This window comes from Anomalospiza imberbis, chromosome 3 (assembly GCF_031753505.1).
Source record: "Anomalospiza imberbis isolate Cuckoo-Finch-1a 21T00152 chromosome 3, ASM3175350v1, whole genome shotgun sequence".
Lineage (NCBI taxonomy): Eukaryota > Metazoa > Chordata > Aves > Passeriformes > Viduidae > Anomalospiza > Anomalospiza imberbis.
Genome location: NC_089683.1, coordinates 104,994,786 through 105,011,142, shown reverse-complemented (window position 1 = coordinate 105,011,142; position 16,357 = coordinate 104,994,786). Strand labels below are relative to the sequence as shown.

Sequence of the window (16,357 nt, the reverse complement as noted above, 5' to 3'; positions counted from 1 at the left end):
TAATCAAAATATTTGCCGTTGCTGTGTATTCTTACCATTAACGTTGTAAATCAAATTCTAGGGCAGTCTATGTTACCCAAAACACTGATTTTCTTCCTGAGCTGCTTTCTTACCTCCTGAAGGAATTGTGTCCCCCACTGAGGCCAGGTCCCTCTTCCTTTTCTTGGGGAGCCTCATCTTGCAGAGCTGCTCGAAGTGAGTCTGCATGGGCCCGTCCATGGTGAGGAAGTTGCACTGCAGGAGCCCGCTGAGCGTGGTGGCAGCCATCTCCCTCACCTGGCCACAGGTGGGACACAACACTATTTATTTATGCCATTACTGCCCTTTTAAGCACACTCCACTAACCCAAGTGAGCAAATCTTGCTCAGCAAAAGCCTTTAAAATATTATCCTGCTATTAGTAGTTTATTAGACAGCTCTTTAAAATTAATAAACATGCTTTGCTGTAATACAGAACTACTGTCACAAAATTTGCCATAAAGTGACCTGCTACTCAAGGAAATAATGTAATTTAACTCCATTGTCAACAGAAGAGCTTTAGAAAGTTTCAAAACAAACACTGAGACCAAATACTTCAAAACAAACACTGAGACCAATACAGCTTCACAAAATTCCTAAAAGGCTCTGCATTGACATCAGTTTTAAAGTGGGCTTTATTCAAAAGAATAGCTTTTCCCCTGACAAAAGCAGAAGAGCTTTTCCAAGAAAAGGCAGCAGGAATGTTCCAGACACTCAGCTGATTCTGTTCTACCCATTGCACAAGAATTCTTTGAAAGACACAACAGATGATGGATTAATAAGCAACAAAACAAACTTTATTATCAACAACTCAGTTCTGTAATGCTCCAGGCATGACAGACTTCCTTGTCTCAAATACCAGATCTCTGCACTACATGAATAAAATTAGAAATCCAGGTTGGAAATACATTTTTAAGGGTAACACAGAAATCTCAAAGAACAAGACTAAACTTAGCTTTCATCTAATTGCCAAGACATTCAAAATACAGATCTCCTTTTCTATTCTTTTTAAACAAGCCACAGCACCTTGTTAGTGAATTCCAAGTAGAAACAACTCATCCTTGCTTTTAAAAACAAGTGACTAATCCATCAGTATTACTAATTTCTCTCATCTCCTCAAATCTCCCAAAGCCAGGAAGTTATAGATGTGTAAAACTGTATTTAAATTGGGAGTCCCTCCAAAACTTACTCCCACTTTCCATAATTGCATTCTGACAAAAGCCTCCTAACATTTACAAACTTGCAAACCAAATCAACTGGTTGAGATGCTGCCACCGGATTTTCGATAGGTACATTCTGTCACAGGTAACTGCAAACAGAACACTTGTCTCTGTGGAGCACAAACACCTGCTCTGAATCCAATGCAGCAGATTTTAATAATAAATTATGTCCTTGAACATGATGTTCTGAGCCTCACAAAGCCGTAAGTACAGCTGCAAGAGCTGCAATAATTAAACAAAGGAAGTTCAAATCAGCTCTTGAGACCCATTCCATTTAAATTTCTACCAGGTACAACTCTAACGTGATCTACTTTGCTGATAGTGAAGGAGGAAGGATGAGGTGAGAGGCTGGCAGTGCTGTTTATCAGCAGACTGTGAATCCCTGAAGAGCTGAGCTATTAAATGAGACATGATGTGCTAATACAAGAGCCAGACACAAAGCAGCTCGGCTGGGAAGTGAGCGAGCTCTCAGGAGAGCTGGGCTCATTTACATCCCCACTCCCTGTATTACAACCACTTTAATTTCCAAATTAATCACCCAGCTAGAAGGTACACTTTGCTGTGAGGAGCACCTGGAAGCAAAGCCTTTAAAACCATTCAGGAAGCAGCTGATCACTCACCACCTCTGGCACAAAATAATTTATAAATGATCACACTCACGATGAAATAAAAACAGAATATAAAAACTAGAGGAATCTTCCCATCACTTATGGGGTTTGGGTTTTTTTGGTCAGAAGGGACTGATCACTGTCTACAAAAGTGCAGCAATATCACAACAAAACCACTCAACAGCACGAGCCAAACCCAACTGCAGAAAGGATCTACTTAAACAGAGAGAAAATACTCTCATTCCTGTAAAACTGCAGTGCAATATGAAAAAAATGCTTATCAAGGCATGAGTGCTGTGCATATTAAAACAATCATCATCAGGTCAGGCCTTTGGTATCAAAATAAGCAAAAAAAAAAAAAAGTATCATAAAATCCAATAACCAAAACCTCAATTCTATAGAGCAAAGACACCAAATCCAAGTCAAAGCTAATGTTTCTCATCTTAAAAATCCAGCATCCAAAAACTACAAAGGAATTACTCAGCAGGATACTGCATCTTGTCAGTTATTACCAAGAAAGAACAAGATTACTTTTCAGAGAAAAGTGAAAGCTTCCATGGCAACAGCATGATCCAGAGTGGTTATGAACACAGGTAGGCTTTTTGGATTTGCACCTCTGCGGTGCAGAGATAATTTGGTACATTTAAAGTAACTTGATAAACTGCATTCAAGTGAATAAAAGGTATTTTTCAAAATGGTGTGAGATTATGAGGTAAGTGTTCTGACAAACAACTTCTGTAGGATTGCAAGGTGATGCAGAATCTTTCTTCTAGAAGGAAAAAAACATCCAAAAGTAGGATTTCATTGATATTTGGCAACTGCATGAACACCAAATAAAATGATGGTGCAGGGGAGGTAGGACGGGAAGGAGGTCAACACTAAAGATTCTTCACTTTGCTTAAACATGACTTAAATTCACATAATTTAATGCAAGCCCCTCAGTTCTAGGTAGTTCTTGATGTAAATATAAAGAGTATTTTTGTCATTAATATGGTATGATTAGATGTGAGGCAGACATATAGAGTAGTAAATAGTGGTTTTACACACTTTCCTCATAGGAAGGGATTTGACATTGGATGTGGAATTTTCTGCCAACACACATTTATAGTGGAATTAATAATCCCTATTTCATGTACTGAAACCAAGCTCCAAGCAATGCACCATTCTGTGAAAAAGCAGAAGCAGTGGAACTTTTAAAAAGTCACTAATGGAGTATTTAATTATCAACTGTTTTCCTGGAATGAATATGAAAGAAACAAATCCTATAAAGCTCATTTTCAAAGCAGGAAGAATGCTGTGTTAGAAATACCTCCTGAATTAATTTACATGTCAGCTTTTCCATAAAACTTGACAAAGGCAAGAAACAGTGCAGAGAAGGGATCACTTGCCTCGAGTTGTTCATCTTCCAGGAGTTTTATCACCAGCCACCTGATGTCATTGACTGCCTCGCTGTTGTTGAGGAAGATGAAGAGATTGTAGAACACCATGGTCTGGAGGTAGGTTAAGATGGTGTATCGGGCATGCCAAGAATTGCTTTTTGCTGTCTGCAGTGAATAAATCAGGGTGAGAAGGCAAAAATTTCAAAGAAAGCAGGCCCCTGATGGAAAGTGAACAATATTTAAGAAAAAAAGCTTCTGGAGGCAGTTGCAAAGAACTTCCTTTATTCAGGTAATTCTCTTTCATAGACCTTTTATCTCCAAAGTAGGCAGTTATTATTTAGGTAATAATTTTCACAGGCTTCACTTCCACAGCAGATTGTTAAACAGAAATATATTGTAAAACCCTGAAACAAAAATCAGATTCAAGGGCAGTTCTTTAGCTGAAGACTCATTCTGAAACTGGATTTTGAATCGTTACACTCATAAGGAGACTTAAAGTGATCCACTACTGAACCAAATGTTAATATATCAAAATGCTGTTCTATTTGTTATCAAAAGTAAGTGCCTTAAATGTTAAACAAGATACACGTACTGAGTGTTCTAAAATACTTTAAATAAACCTTTCAGATCTAAATCAGTATCTGATTAGCTTAGAATCATAAGTATTGTATACTCTTAAATAAAAAGCAGAGGATGCACGAGACGAGAAGAAGCTTTAAGCTGTTTAGACCACACTCACTTGTTTTAGCACCTGAAGTACCAAAGGCACTTGCTGAGGATACAGCAAACCCTGAGACATCAAGGACAAACACATCTTAGCATCTCTTTTGAGCTCATCGTAGCTGTTGTCGTTCTCCACAGGTGCAATCTAAACAAGAGCAGGGAGGGAACAAAACTGTTAGTAAACGGGCACTGATGACAGCAAAATCCTCAAAACAAGGGTCATCTTATGAAAGGACAGCGTCTAGGAAAAATACATCCAATATAATGCTGAAAGATTAGGTTAGCCGGGAAAAACAATCAATATGACATTAAATGTGCTCAGTAAATGGTCAAGATATCCTGGTGATATTTTGGCTCCCCACTGCTATTCTCTTGGTATCAAACCCAATTAAGTTCATATTTTAGATCCAGGTCCAAAACTGAGACAAAGCTTTACCAAGGCCACTTTCACTTCAACAGACCTTTCTTTTATGTTCACACAGATTACTGTTGGGTAATGTATTGATGTTTGTGCACTTTGGGCACACAAGTATGGATTATTTCAGAGAGGTAAGACTGGATGACACAGATCCAAAGAATACAAGAAGCAGAGGAACAACAGGAGCTGCTTAGAAAGAATTGTGTAGTCAGGAAACAAAAGAAAATAACTCAAGGTCCCTTAGAGAATCATGGAATGGTTTGGGTCGAGATGTCAAACAAACACAACCACTAGAGCTGGTGGTTCAATGCCGCATGTAACCTGGCCTTGGAATATTATGAATTTATTTATATTTATTTATAAATATATATAAATAAACTTCAGTTTATTTTTATAATCCTTCTTTAATCAAACATAACCAATAAAGGAGAAATTAAAGGATGTACCTTGAAAAACAAAGGTAACAGCTGGAGCTGCTCCGTGACAGCTGTAGAGAAAGAACGTCCTGCACTTGCCATCAACCACTTCAGAACTGTTTGAATAGAGAGAAACTATCACTGATTAAGAAGAAAAATATTTAACAACTCTGCTACACAATTTGCAGAATTTAATCACCATGTGCTAAAACACCCCCCATTCCTTGAGCTCCTTAACTCACTGGTTTTCAAGAGTTTAATGCCCTGAGTTCGCTCATCTTGTTCGCCGACTCCATTCTCTTCCATAACATGATTTTGGATTTCTTCATCTGCTTCCATGAGGGGTTTGAGGTTTTCAAGTATCCGGGTAGTAAATTCATGGACACGAGGAGATTTAGTTGCAGCAGTGTTTGGCAAGGAAACATCTATCATGAAAATGTAGGTCAAAACACTAAAAAAAACAAACAAAGCCAGCAGGAACACACAGTCAGCACGACTCTTGTCCAGAGAACAGTGACCTGTGAACTCCAAATGATCCAAGATCAATTGGGTGACCTTTGAAGGTTAATACTTAGAGAAAATTTCGTCTCATCTTCAAGTCAAAGCTATTTAAAACCAAATGTCTCTTCTAAGAGCTTTAGAGATGTCAAACATAAACACAGACAAGAAATTGGTGAGGCCCTGGCACAGGTTGCCCAGAGAAGCGGTGGCTGCCCTTGGATCCCTGGAAGTGTCCAAGGCCAAGCTGATGGGGCTTGGAACAACCTGGGATAGTGGAAGGTGTCCCTGCCCAGGGCAAGGGGTAGGACTGAAGGAGCTTTAAGGTTCCTCCCATTCCAAAACATTCTATGAATAGACAAATGAAAAGATGAACATTCTATGAAAAGACAAATATAAATTCCAGTCATCTGGAATTTCTGAAGCAAGTCTCTTAATTATTCATCTGATTTCTGTCACAAGCATTAATGCTTTTCAGGTTAATTATTTAGCTACCTGACTACCCAAATAAAATGAAGATTTAAAACCCAACAAGAACTGCAGCAGACAACACTAACCTTCCTATTCTCTCTCGGACGTTCTTGTAGACCTGGGTGAGTTTGGGCTCCAGGTACTTGAGCAGCCTGTGCAGCAGCTCGGGCACTCTCCACTCCTGCTGGGCAAGACCCCCTTGCAGCACATAAAGCCGGCTGGGAATCAGAACAGCTCATTTTTAGTCATACAGAACACTCCTACTTCCCCCAGTCCCCTCCAGACTTTGTTTGGGAATGTGCACAAGTATGTCAGTGCACCAGAGTGTCCTTCAATGAGCAAAGACGGGTAAAAATTGCCCAGTGAAACAACAGTACTGCTGCTCTGCCAGCCCCAAACCTTCCCATCCTGTTAATTGAGTTACATTAAAAATATTATCATGAAGAACCTGCCATTGTTTGGGGAAAGCTATTTGGAAAGCATTGCCTTTGTTCCCCTCCCCTACAAGGCAGCTGGCACAGCATCCTCTCAATACAGCTTATCCAGGCTGTATTTCCTACTCTATTCAACCACAATAAAACAGTTCAAATTAATTTTACCAGGCATCTACAAATGATCCTCCTTCACCACTCAGTGGAGATTCCAACAGCAATTCAAACAACCAGTGCAGTTTCCTAGGATCTCTGCTCTCCTGGAAAAGAACATGGTTCAAAGATGTAAGTAAATGAGAGGGGTTTAAAATGTAAATAATGTATAAAATAAGGTATAAACAAGGAAAGTTTTGACAGATTTTTTTTTTTGCATCCCCTGGATTTATTTATTAAATAAGGGCAATATTCCAGATGTTTTCACAATGAACCTCAATAGAAGAAAAACCCAATAAAACTATACACAGTTTTAATTAATTGGTAAATGCAATCAGAATAGAAGGAATTTTAGCTTCATTTTTGAGATATCTGAATAACCATGCCTGAAATTTGCTAATTACGGTTCTGGCTAACAAGCTACACTGAGTTCTGCTGAGTGATGTGAAAGAATTATTGACCCAAGATATTTATGACCTATCACTGACCCTGCTGCCCAGCACCACAGCTCCCAGTTCACTGCAGGAATGTTAATCCACAGTGGATCCAGCTTTAGAAGACAAAAAATGAGATACTTACACAGGAGGTGGCAATGCAGGTGCCCCAGTCATTGTATGTTTCCACTGTGATGTTGGATAAAGCTGTTCGAAGCAATGGACACAGAAGGTTCCAAAGTTTTTCCACCTGCCCAGCAAAAACAAGAGACTAGATTTTACTATTTTACTTTTACAAGATTTTACCCAGCCCAGGTATTAAAATGTCTCCTTTATTTTTGTACTGATTCTCCCAGGATTATTTTTTGGCATAGACAGCTGGGCCTGAATTAAATAAGTATTTACTAGTCCAAGGAGGACATAATCACTTATTCCTATTGGAAATTACAAACCACATCAGCTTTGCCATATCCTTAACACCAAACTGTTCCTAGTTTTAATACTGCAGCATATTTCTAACACCTGGCAAGAACAGGCGCCAAACCGAGCAATGAATCGTGCTCCGAGTTTGGCAATCAAGACCTCAACTTCTAATTGAGTTAATAATTCAAAATTACTCTTTAACTTCCAAGAATGACTCAAAAATACCGCTCCAGCACCTTCTCAAAGGTCCAGTGTTTAGAACCTCTTATGAGGCCAGCTATGATTTCAGCTAGACATCTCTGCGTGCTTTCGTGGGAGTCTGCAACCAGTTGCTCCAAGTGGGGCTGAAGAATTGGCAAAAAGGCATCATCAAAGTTTCTGAAAAGGCCCTGGAAAACAAGAGGGGAAAGAGTCTTCAGGAACTACCTAAAACACTGTCTTCCCAAGAACATCAGAGAATTGTCAAACACTTGAGTTTGAACATGCAGAAAGTGAAATTACTTTGCTTTTTTTAAGAGCATTATACACCAGTGTCCTTCAGACCATTACAATACTCTAAATATGTTTCCCTAAGTAGTTAATCAGAAGAGAGGATTAATAGAATTACCCAGAGCAGCTTTAAAAAAAAATCAACGTTTTGCAACAGTATGAGCCCAGAAGTCTGTGGCTTTTCCATGCTCTGGGAACTGTCTACAAAATGAGAGCAATTTAGTGACTGAACTCTCCTTACCTTGAAGAGGCAAAATCTGCGAGGATTAAATTTGTCTTTTCCCTTTCTGTCTTCTAAAGACAAAAATTTTATTAACTGCTCAACAAACTTGGGATCAGAAAAGTGATCATATATAATTTGTTCCTCCTGTAACAGGAAGAAAAAAAAGGATTAGCTTTGAGACGTTTGCTTGTCACAGTGATAGCCCAGTCTTTACAAGTCCCATGTTTCATTTGCATTCTCAAGGAAAGAAATGTCTTGGTTATCCATTTCCCTTTCCACTTTATAGGGGGGAATTAACACAACCCCTAAAAATTAGTCCTTCCCACTGTCATTAATGACCTTGTTTTCAAGTCTGATCATGATTTGAAAGGGAACAAGAAAGTGCTCATTAATACAATTATTCCATGATCCCTGAGAGAAAAGCAGCAATACATTAAAATAACAACTCCTTCTGGTATGCTGACACAGTAAGAATTAGAAAAATACAACTAAAAGCATCTTGTGGGGATCTCCACAGTAATCTGTCAACAATATTAAGAGAAGAAGTACTATTAAAAAATCCCCACAATCTTGCAACTTTTACCTCTGTCAGCTCATCTCTCCTTCGCCCAAGCTTTGGTTGCTGCTCAGCTGGAGCATAAACTGTCATCGTTCTGTATATTAAAAACAAAAGATAAGTAATAAAAATAATAAAATAAAAACACACTAGCACGTGTTGTTGCTTTCTACGGTGTTGTTTTCTATGTTCTCAATATTGAATAGAATTTATCCTCAACTCCAAAAGATTGAAATGTAAAGAAATTTTCTTAAAAGAAATAATAAAGTTTGTTATTAAAAGTTTTGCTATACAAGCAACCCAGAATTATTAGGGTTAGAATACTCTACATGTATCTAATTTCCAGTATGAATATTTCATTTTAACAGCAGCAGTTTAACAGCCATGTGGAATTTGTGTCTATTGGTGCCTATATCCCATATAGAGAGAAACAGGTAGAAAAGAAATAATAAACAAAAAGCCCCAAACCAACTAACACAAAACCCACCCAGAAATGGTAAAACAAGCAAGGAGCACAAAGGACAAAATAAATTGCTTTTTTTTTTGTGGTTCAATCAAGTTAAATACATATATACAAGAAAAATTAAAAATCATATTAAACCAGGATTTTATTTCCCACAGAATTTTTCCTGCTGATTCTCCCAGCTCCACCTCAATGCTAACGCTACTCACTGGGGCCAGGTGTAATATCCCCAGTGTGTTTTCTCCACAAAACAGCAGGATTCCCAGGCTTCCTTGGTCTTTGGTAGGCTCTGGCTGTTGTAGTGCAGCCACTGGTTGTCAGCTCTGTCACCAGCTTGGATGCTGGAAGGCTTCAGGCTCCCACCTGATCCAAAAGGAAAATCAAAGCATAAAAATGATAAAAATACATAAAAATTCAAAAGGAGACATACAAATTGTTCTCACGAATTACAAGGTTTTCAGAGAGAAAGTAACCCCCAAAAGCAAAAAAAAGCCCCAAACTGAAAAAAACCAATTATACTACTTCTGTATCATATTTACCTATTTTCTTAGAACATTAAAAAACAGGAAGAAAAGAAAAGATCGTGATTCTATATTTAATTTAACCAGAAAAGCTTTAAAAATCATTTTAGGATAAATGTAAGATATGTCATATATTAAATAAAACGTACTTATTTCGTAAGGGCAGATGGGCACTTTCTTGTGTGTTCTCTTAAGCTGCTTAAGAATCCCAGCCACAGCTGAGATGGCCACCTAAAGAAAAGTAAAAAATGGGCATTAACATATTCATTTCATACATTTCCCTCAGACGGATGTGGCTCATCATCCCTAAAAAGCCACTGAACGCTGGAGTAAACCCATAAAGAAATAATCCTAGTTATTTCAGGGGATACAGGACACGAATTACTTGGCAGTCCAGAAAATTCTCACTAATAATTTTGTTTTAATAATTTTTTTGGGGAAAAGAAGGTTTGTTTTAAGCCTCACTGAAGCAGCAACAGAACAAACAAAATACATCAATGGCTCCCTTCAAATAACAAACTGCAGGTGAGAAAAGCAGCCATCTGCAAAAGAAATTCTGCAAAAGAACTCTGAAATAAATAAGGACTCAGCCCATCCCACATCTTCACAGTTTACAGATTTACACATGTCATGCTACAGTGTTGCCAAGATTGCCATTTCTTGGACTGGGAATTTTGTACACGTGCATGGCTGGAAGGAGGAGGAGGGAGTTCCACCTCAGTTTTTGTGCTTTATCCCAGCAAAACCCCATGAGCACTGGATGTAAAGCCCAAAGAGCTGCAGACCCAAAGGAAATCCTCCTGAGCTCACCTTCCGAACCACGATCGCATCATGGTTGAGACACTGCACAAAAAATTTTATGGCACGGGCGGGCAGGATCTTGTCATCCCTCAGCAGCAGGGACAGGAAGCCAATGCTTATGTGCTCGAACTTCCAGGGCCTGAAAAAACCCCAAATATTCAAAACAGAGTGTAAATACCAAAGTTTATGTACTGGTTTTACTCTGAAATTATTACATGTATTAAGATTATGGAAATACATTAACTTATGGCACTGCTGTAATCAATGAGCTTAACTCATTTTGGGAAACCTCCAGTGTTCTGGGAACACACAGATGTAAAAATATAAAATACATGGTCTAAAATACCTATAGGGGTATTATTTGTATTTTTTAACATAAATACTATGGGAACAATGAGAATCTATTCTGATGTCAGTGTTACAGACAGAACCAGAGCTTTTTTTAATTAAAAAAATATTAAAAACCTCAGTAACAGGCCAGACTAATTAAGGAAAAAGCTGAATCATCGCATCCAAGATGTGATGATGCCTTATATTAACTAATCAAGCTCCCAGTGCAAGTAAGTCCAAGACCATGGTAACTGTCCTCCTGGATATTGATCCATGCAACCACCTCCAATCCACCCCGAAAAAACGCTTTCATGCACAAAAAAGGGGGACTTACAGATTTCTCTGCTCCACACAGTCCAGCAGCATGTTGACCAAATTTTCATAGTTCCTGAGAGAAAGAGAGGGAATTATCAATCACATGGTACTGAGAGATCCACTGAAAAATAGAGGAAAAGTTCCTCAACAAAAGGTGCGTGAAGGTGAAAAGGAAGAAGCAAAGAGGAAATAGAAGTGGAGAGAGAAGATGCAGCCCCAACAATCCTTGGACATTCTGGATTTTTCAGTTTAGCCACTTTGGATGATGACATTTAATGTGCAGTTCAAGGAAGCTGAACTCACCTCAGAGCCTCAGCATTCTTCTCCTTCTGTCGCTGAATTCCCAACTGAATTTCCTCTGATCCCAGAGCTGGGAAGTCTGAACTTGGCTGTCCTGACTTCTGCAGCAGAACAGCCGCTTCCATGCACTTCTCTGGAACCTGTTGATGGACAGTGCAAAGATTTGGGACTTGAACTAACAAGTTTTTAATGTCTCTGCTTTGGAATCAGCAGAGTACAGAATTTCCTTGTCCATACAGACAAGCCTGAACAGCAAGGAATTGGTCACTCACTGCAAAATCCAGCCCAATGGTTTCATACTGCCGATGGATTTTCTCTGCTAGGTCATCAAAGAGTCTGACTATGGATGGCTTTTCCAAGGACATGGCTTTGCTAAGCCCAGAAGAGACAATTGCTGGCCAGGTCTGTGCTATACAATCCCAGTCGTGCAGATTGGCCAAGCACACCCCGCTGTGATTCCCAAGAAGACAATATAAGGCACCCTGTGGAATGGAAGATGGGGTTTGGGAAGGTGAAAGCTCGGCTCATTTGTGATATTGACATACGCACACACCCACACAGAATAAAAACTCAGCTGCAGCTACCAAATCATTAAAATGTCCATAAACATTCAGCCTCACTGTCAAATTACTGAAGATTTTGCACTGAGTCCTCTTCATTTAATGAGATTGGAAGCCCTGCCAATTAATTTATCCACAGATTGGCTGCCTGATTTCTCAATTATGTTAGAGGAGATGATTCACAACTGCTTCACCTTGACTACAGCTTCTCAATTTCCATTCCATAACTTAAAAATAGGTGCTAACTCACATTTTGGTAATACCTGAGCACACAGGGAACATATTTAAACACAGTATTCCTCCTGAAAATAGATCTAATACAAATAATTCCTTCCACCAGTCATGCCTATTAGCCATGAAAATATCATTCATGCTGATAAACAAGCAAATCCCACTTTCCCCATTAAAAATTCTCATCTAAAAACACTTTCAAAAGACATCCACGAAAACAAGTTAATGAGGCAGTACTTTAAATTGCTTCTGAGTGACATCTTGCCGGTCAGGACGCAGGAATTCCAGAACTAAGGGAATGATATCTCTGCAACAGAAATTGTAGGTTCCCAAAGCGGTGAAGAATGCTTGCTGAGCTTTACTTCTGACCTGAAACAAGAAATTTACTAGATAAAAGTAACATCCTCATCTATTATTTATGCATTAAGTTTTTAACATGTACTTGTTCACAGAAACAAAATTATTTGTGGAAGGTTGTAAACACCCCACCTTGTTTATAAAAAACCTACTTCTTGTTTCTGGCATTTACCTGAGAACAGCTACAAAGTTATAGAAGATTCTTTATGTTGCCAGAAACCAGGTGTTTTTAAGCACATTTGAAAGCAAACAGCCAGAACAACAGATTTAGGATGTAGAATCACTTGAAAGGACCAACAAAATACTCCATAAATCTCAGTTTAAGAGGGCTGCTCCTCACCTGCCCATAAGAACTCGTGGACAAACACAGAAGATCCCTGATCATCTCCTGGTGGGAAGTTTTGTATTCGCAGCCTTCCATCGTCAGAGTTCTCAGCTGAATTCATAGGAAGCACGAAGAAAGGACAGATTGTTTTTACTATTCACACATATAAAAACACCAATGCAGGAATATTGTTATGATGACATTTAGCTAGCTATGCAAAGCAGCTTTTCAAGCAAATTAGTGAGGATTGAAGGGGAAGAATTACCTCATGCTGCAGCATAACCCTGTCAATCAGCAAGGCTCTGATGTGTTGCTTCTTTCCTTGAAGCTGCAAAAAAAGGCATCCTTTGGATTAGATTTCAGTATCAGATCCGCAAATCAGGAACCAAAGCTTCACAAAGCCAAGTCACTGACCCTGTTCTCCATTGATTTTTTCACTAGATTGAAGCTTTTCCATCGTGAATCAAACTCATGCTTATGAGACCCTTGGAACTGCAAAACATCACTGATAATCTGTGGAAAGAAAGAGAGGGTAAGAGTGATTGTTTCGCAAAACAAGTCATCTGGCCTTAAGTTTGACAAATGTAAAGCATACCTTTATTATTAGAAACAACGACTTGGTATCATCTTCTGAATTATCAAGAATGTAATCTACAATAGGGAGAAATGAAATTTATAATCAGGCAGGAAAAGAGCTTTACAAATTAGCAATGATTTTGTTTCTGCAAAGCTTAACTTTCGGAATTACAGCCAAAGTACACAAATACAATTTCCTCATCGATAAAATCATACTGAAGTATGACACTGTTGGTTTTAGTTACAGGAGTGGTCAAACTTACGCAGCAATTTCCTTGTAACCCTTGCAATTGTTTCTCTGTAATTCTCCCTGGATAAATCTAAAAGAAAACAAAACATTTTCTATTAATCATACAACAGCATTAAAAGCAATTTATTGAGAGCAGACTATTTAGAACTGGCAGTATGAACTATTACAAAAATAACCATTTCTTATATTTAAGGACATGGCTCTCATCAGTTTATCACCTCATCTGCTTGGGTTTTATAGGTGCACAACCTTCTTTACCTGCCTTGACAGTTGGTTTTATTTCTAAGTTCAGGCAGTTCATTTAGCTTATGGGAATCGAGGAACACACAAAGCTCCCATCCCCAGCAAGATCCGCATCTCGTGCATCACTGCTGAAAATAAAACTGTGTGTACACAGAACTTTGGTGTTGGTCATAAAAACCCATTTCTGTGAGGAGAAGAATCAAAATTATGGTGTCCAAAATAACCCATTGTTTTTGCAAAAAAATAAACCAAAACAAAGCAAAACCAAACAAAAAACAAAGCAAAAAGAAAGCAAAAAATCCCAAAAAAACAAAACAAAACAAAAAAGCAACACTCAGAGCCTACCTGAACAGACAGGGATCTACTCACCATATTCAACACCAGTGTACAGCTTCGTCTCTTCCAAAGACACCAGACTTGGGACTCTGCATGAAAATGAATTAAGTATTATTACACATTACACAAATGATGAGGTATGTGCATTACACTGGCATTTAATTCATTTTAACAAATTAAATTTCACAGCAGTAGCACACAGACTTCTGGATTTAGTAATAGTATGTCTTAGTTCTCACATTTATAAATTAACCATTTAATGGTCTGACCCTTTGGGTCAGACTTTGTCAGAGGCAGGGACACCATAAAGACACCTTGAACCCGGAATTTTAATTTCCCTGTTAACAGAACCCCTTCAGTTCCATTAAACAGGCAGGAATTTGGTCTCTGTCAAACCTGTGAACACATTCATTGAAACACACATGGCTCCCTGTTGTAGGGAAGGACAGGAGAGTTTGAGTCCTTTCCTGACAAGTGAATTTTCTGTATCTTGGTGTTTACTATGAGTGTTCCCTAAAAGCAGGCTTCTATCAGCAGTTGTGTGACAACAGCAGTAAAAAAGCATAAAACCCAGCATGAAGGAATATAATCTCTGAGAATGTTTGGGATACAAAATAAATGTTACTTACAGATGAGCCACCCTTTCTCCTTTGAGAGGAGGCAGAATGTTCCCAGAGCCAATCAGGCAGTTGTGCACAATGGCAAGACACTGCTGCACATCATCTCTTAAACAAAGAGGAAAACCTGGTTACTTCTCTGTTAATCGCTTGAAAATACACAAATGACAGACCACATCTTTTTTGTGAAGTTTTATGGAAGTTTTTTCTTTAGTTGCATCACTTCTAAACACAGGAGGAAGCACTGCAGAAATCAAGCTGGGCTTTTTTGAGACAACCTAATTTGTTTACAAACACCAATATTAAACTTCATTTTCTGGAAAACATGGGAGGTTTTATATTTCAAAACTGTGCAGGTAAGATAAACTAATGTGAAAATTGCTTTGAAGAATTTTATCTAAATCTCAGGTAAAACCTATGAAATAACTCCTTACCCCAAGGCCAAGACAATTCCTTCCGTCCATGGGAAGGATGAGGGAATACTTTAGGAGCGCATATTTTACAGTCTGAAGATAAATTAAAATGCAAAATGTGAAGAACTTTATTCCTGTGTTACTTTAAGGAAATCTTGATGCTATCTCAGCTGAAGTAGGAGCTTTGGAAATCTTAAAATAACATCAAAGTGCAACATCATAGTATTTTCCTCCCAGTTTTTGTACTGCCTGTGTGGCTGGCAATAACTACTAGGAATGGATACATGCACCTTTCTCCATCCTACCTGGACATTTCCAGCTCTCCAAGTGCATAGAGCTCCAGCCTGGTGAGCTCAGGCTGCAGGAATGTATCCAGCAAATAAAAAGCAAAGCTTATTTCCTCAGATGAAGGAACATGCCACTGGATGTCCAAGTTCCACAGGTCACCTGGCTTACCCCAGTCCTGCAGCAAATAAAGATGCTTCTTATTAATCAAGCCATTTGAGTTGTGTTTTAAAAAAAAGCATTTAATATTATTTAAAAACCCCCAAACACATGGGAACTAGCTACTTATATAAAGTAAAGTAGTTATCCTGACAAGTCCAGGAAAAACACCATTACCATAAAATCAAACAGAAATCCCAATCCTATGCATGTCTACACATACCTAGAAAATAACACATATCTGAAAGCACTAAAAGGAAAACGACTGCACTGGTCAAACTGAAATATAACTTAACTATTCCTTTGACTGGATATAAATTCATACACATTCTTAAGTACAACTCAGACTTTTCATACTCCCATAGAGAACAGCAAAGTCATTGTGAAATTTTCAGTTTCAGAGGAGGAATTTAAAATGATTGTGTGATTGTTGGTTTTTTTGGGGGTTTGTTGATTTGTTTGTTTTGTTGGGGGTTTACGGTACTTAGCATTTAGGATGTTTTTGCTTGTTTTTAAATTATTAACTGGCCCAAATGGATGTCTCCATCAGTTACAAAACTGGACTACCTTTCAGTTACAAGAGATTACCTGCAATTGGCAATTATGTAAAAACATTTTTCAGCAAAATGCAGTTGTATATTGAAACAGGCCAGCTGAAAATTGCTGCCTTTAAACCAGAATATTGATAAATTGACCTCAAAGTCTTAACAGCAGAGCAGCATATGGCTTCTGACAGTTTCAGTAACTTTTAATATTGCCACTTATGCTTTCATTTTATCTCAAGCTCATGGTAGGATCATTATTTGTCATTCTGCT

General features: G+C 38.4%; 1 protein-coding gene across 1 annotated transcript in view; it reads right to left on the bottom strand.

The window, feature by feature from the left end:
• PSME4 (proteasome activator subunit 4) overlaps nucleotides 1-16,357 on the bottom strand; it is a 43,758-nt gene that overhangs the window by 3,856 nt on the left and 23,545 nt on the right. The window contains exons 19-44 of the mRNA XM_068186264.1: nucleotides 15,403-15,560; nucleotides 14,697-14,792; nucleotides 14,101-14,156; nucleotides 13,502-13,558; nucleotides 13,258-13,313; nucleotides 13,077-13,175; nucleotides 12,928-12,990; nucleotides 12,678-12,773; nucleotides 12,218-12,349; nucleotides 11,462-11,671; nucleotides 11,193-11,329; nucleotides 10,909-10,962; nucleotides 10,254-10,383; nucleotides 9,593-9,674; nucleotides 9,132-9,285; nucleotides 8,487-8,556; nucleotides 7,922-8,047; nucleotides 7,428-7,580; nucleotides 6,914-7,018; nucleotides 6,350-6,441; nucleotides 5,837-5,968; nucleotides 5,024-5,232; nucleotides 4,812-4,897; nucleotides 3,964-4,092; nucleotides 3,234-3,389; nucleotides 114-276 (exon numbers count right to left, since the gene is read on the bottom strand). Of these exons, the coding sequence (XP_068042365.1) occupies nucleotides 114-276; nucleotides 3,234-3,389; nucleotides 3,964-4,092; nucleotides 4,812-4,897; nucleotides 5,024-5,232; nucleotides 5,837-5,968; nucleotides 6,350-6,441; nucleotides 6,914-7,018; nucleotides 7,428-7,580; nucleotides 7,922-8,047; nucleotides 8,487-8,556; nucleotides 9,132-9,285; nucleotides 9,593-9,674; nucleotides 10,254-10,383; nucleotides 10,909-10,962; nucleotides 11,193-11,329; nucleotides 11,462-11,671; nucleotides 12,218-12,349; nucleotides 12,678-12,773; nucleotides 12,928-12,990; nucleotides 13,077-13,175; nucleotides 13,258-13,313; nucleotides 13,502-13,558; nucleotides 14,101-14,156; nucleotides 14,697-14,792; nucleotides 15,403-15,560 (3,001 nt within the window). The remainder of the gene's footprint in view (nucleotides 1-113; nucleotides 277-3,233; nucleotides 3,390-3,963; nucleotides 4,093-4,811; nucleotides 4,898-5,023; nucleotides 5,233-5,836; nucleotides 5,969-6,349; nucleotides 6,442-6,913; nucleotides 7,019-7,427; nucleotides 7,581-7,921; nucleotides 8,048-8,486; nucleotides 8,557-9,131; nucleotides 9,286-9,592; nucleotides 9,675-10,253; nucleotides 10,384-10,908; nucleotides 10,963-11,192; nucleotides 11,330-11,461; nucleotides 11,672-12,217; nucleotides 12,350-12,677; nucleotides 12,774-12,927; nucleotides 12,991-13,076; nucleotides 13,176-13,257; nucleotides 13,314-13,501; nucleotides 13,559-14,100; nucleotides 14,157-14,696; nucleotides 14,793-15,402; nucleotides 15,561-16,357) is intronic.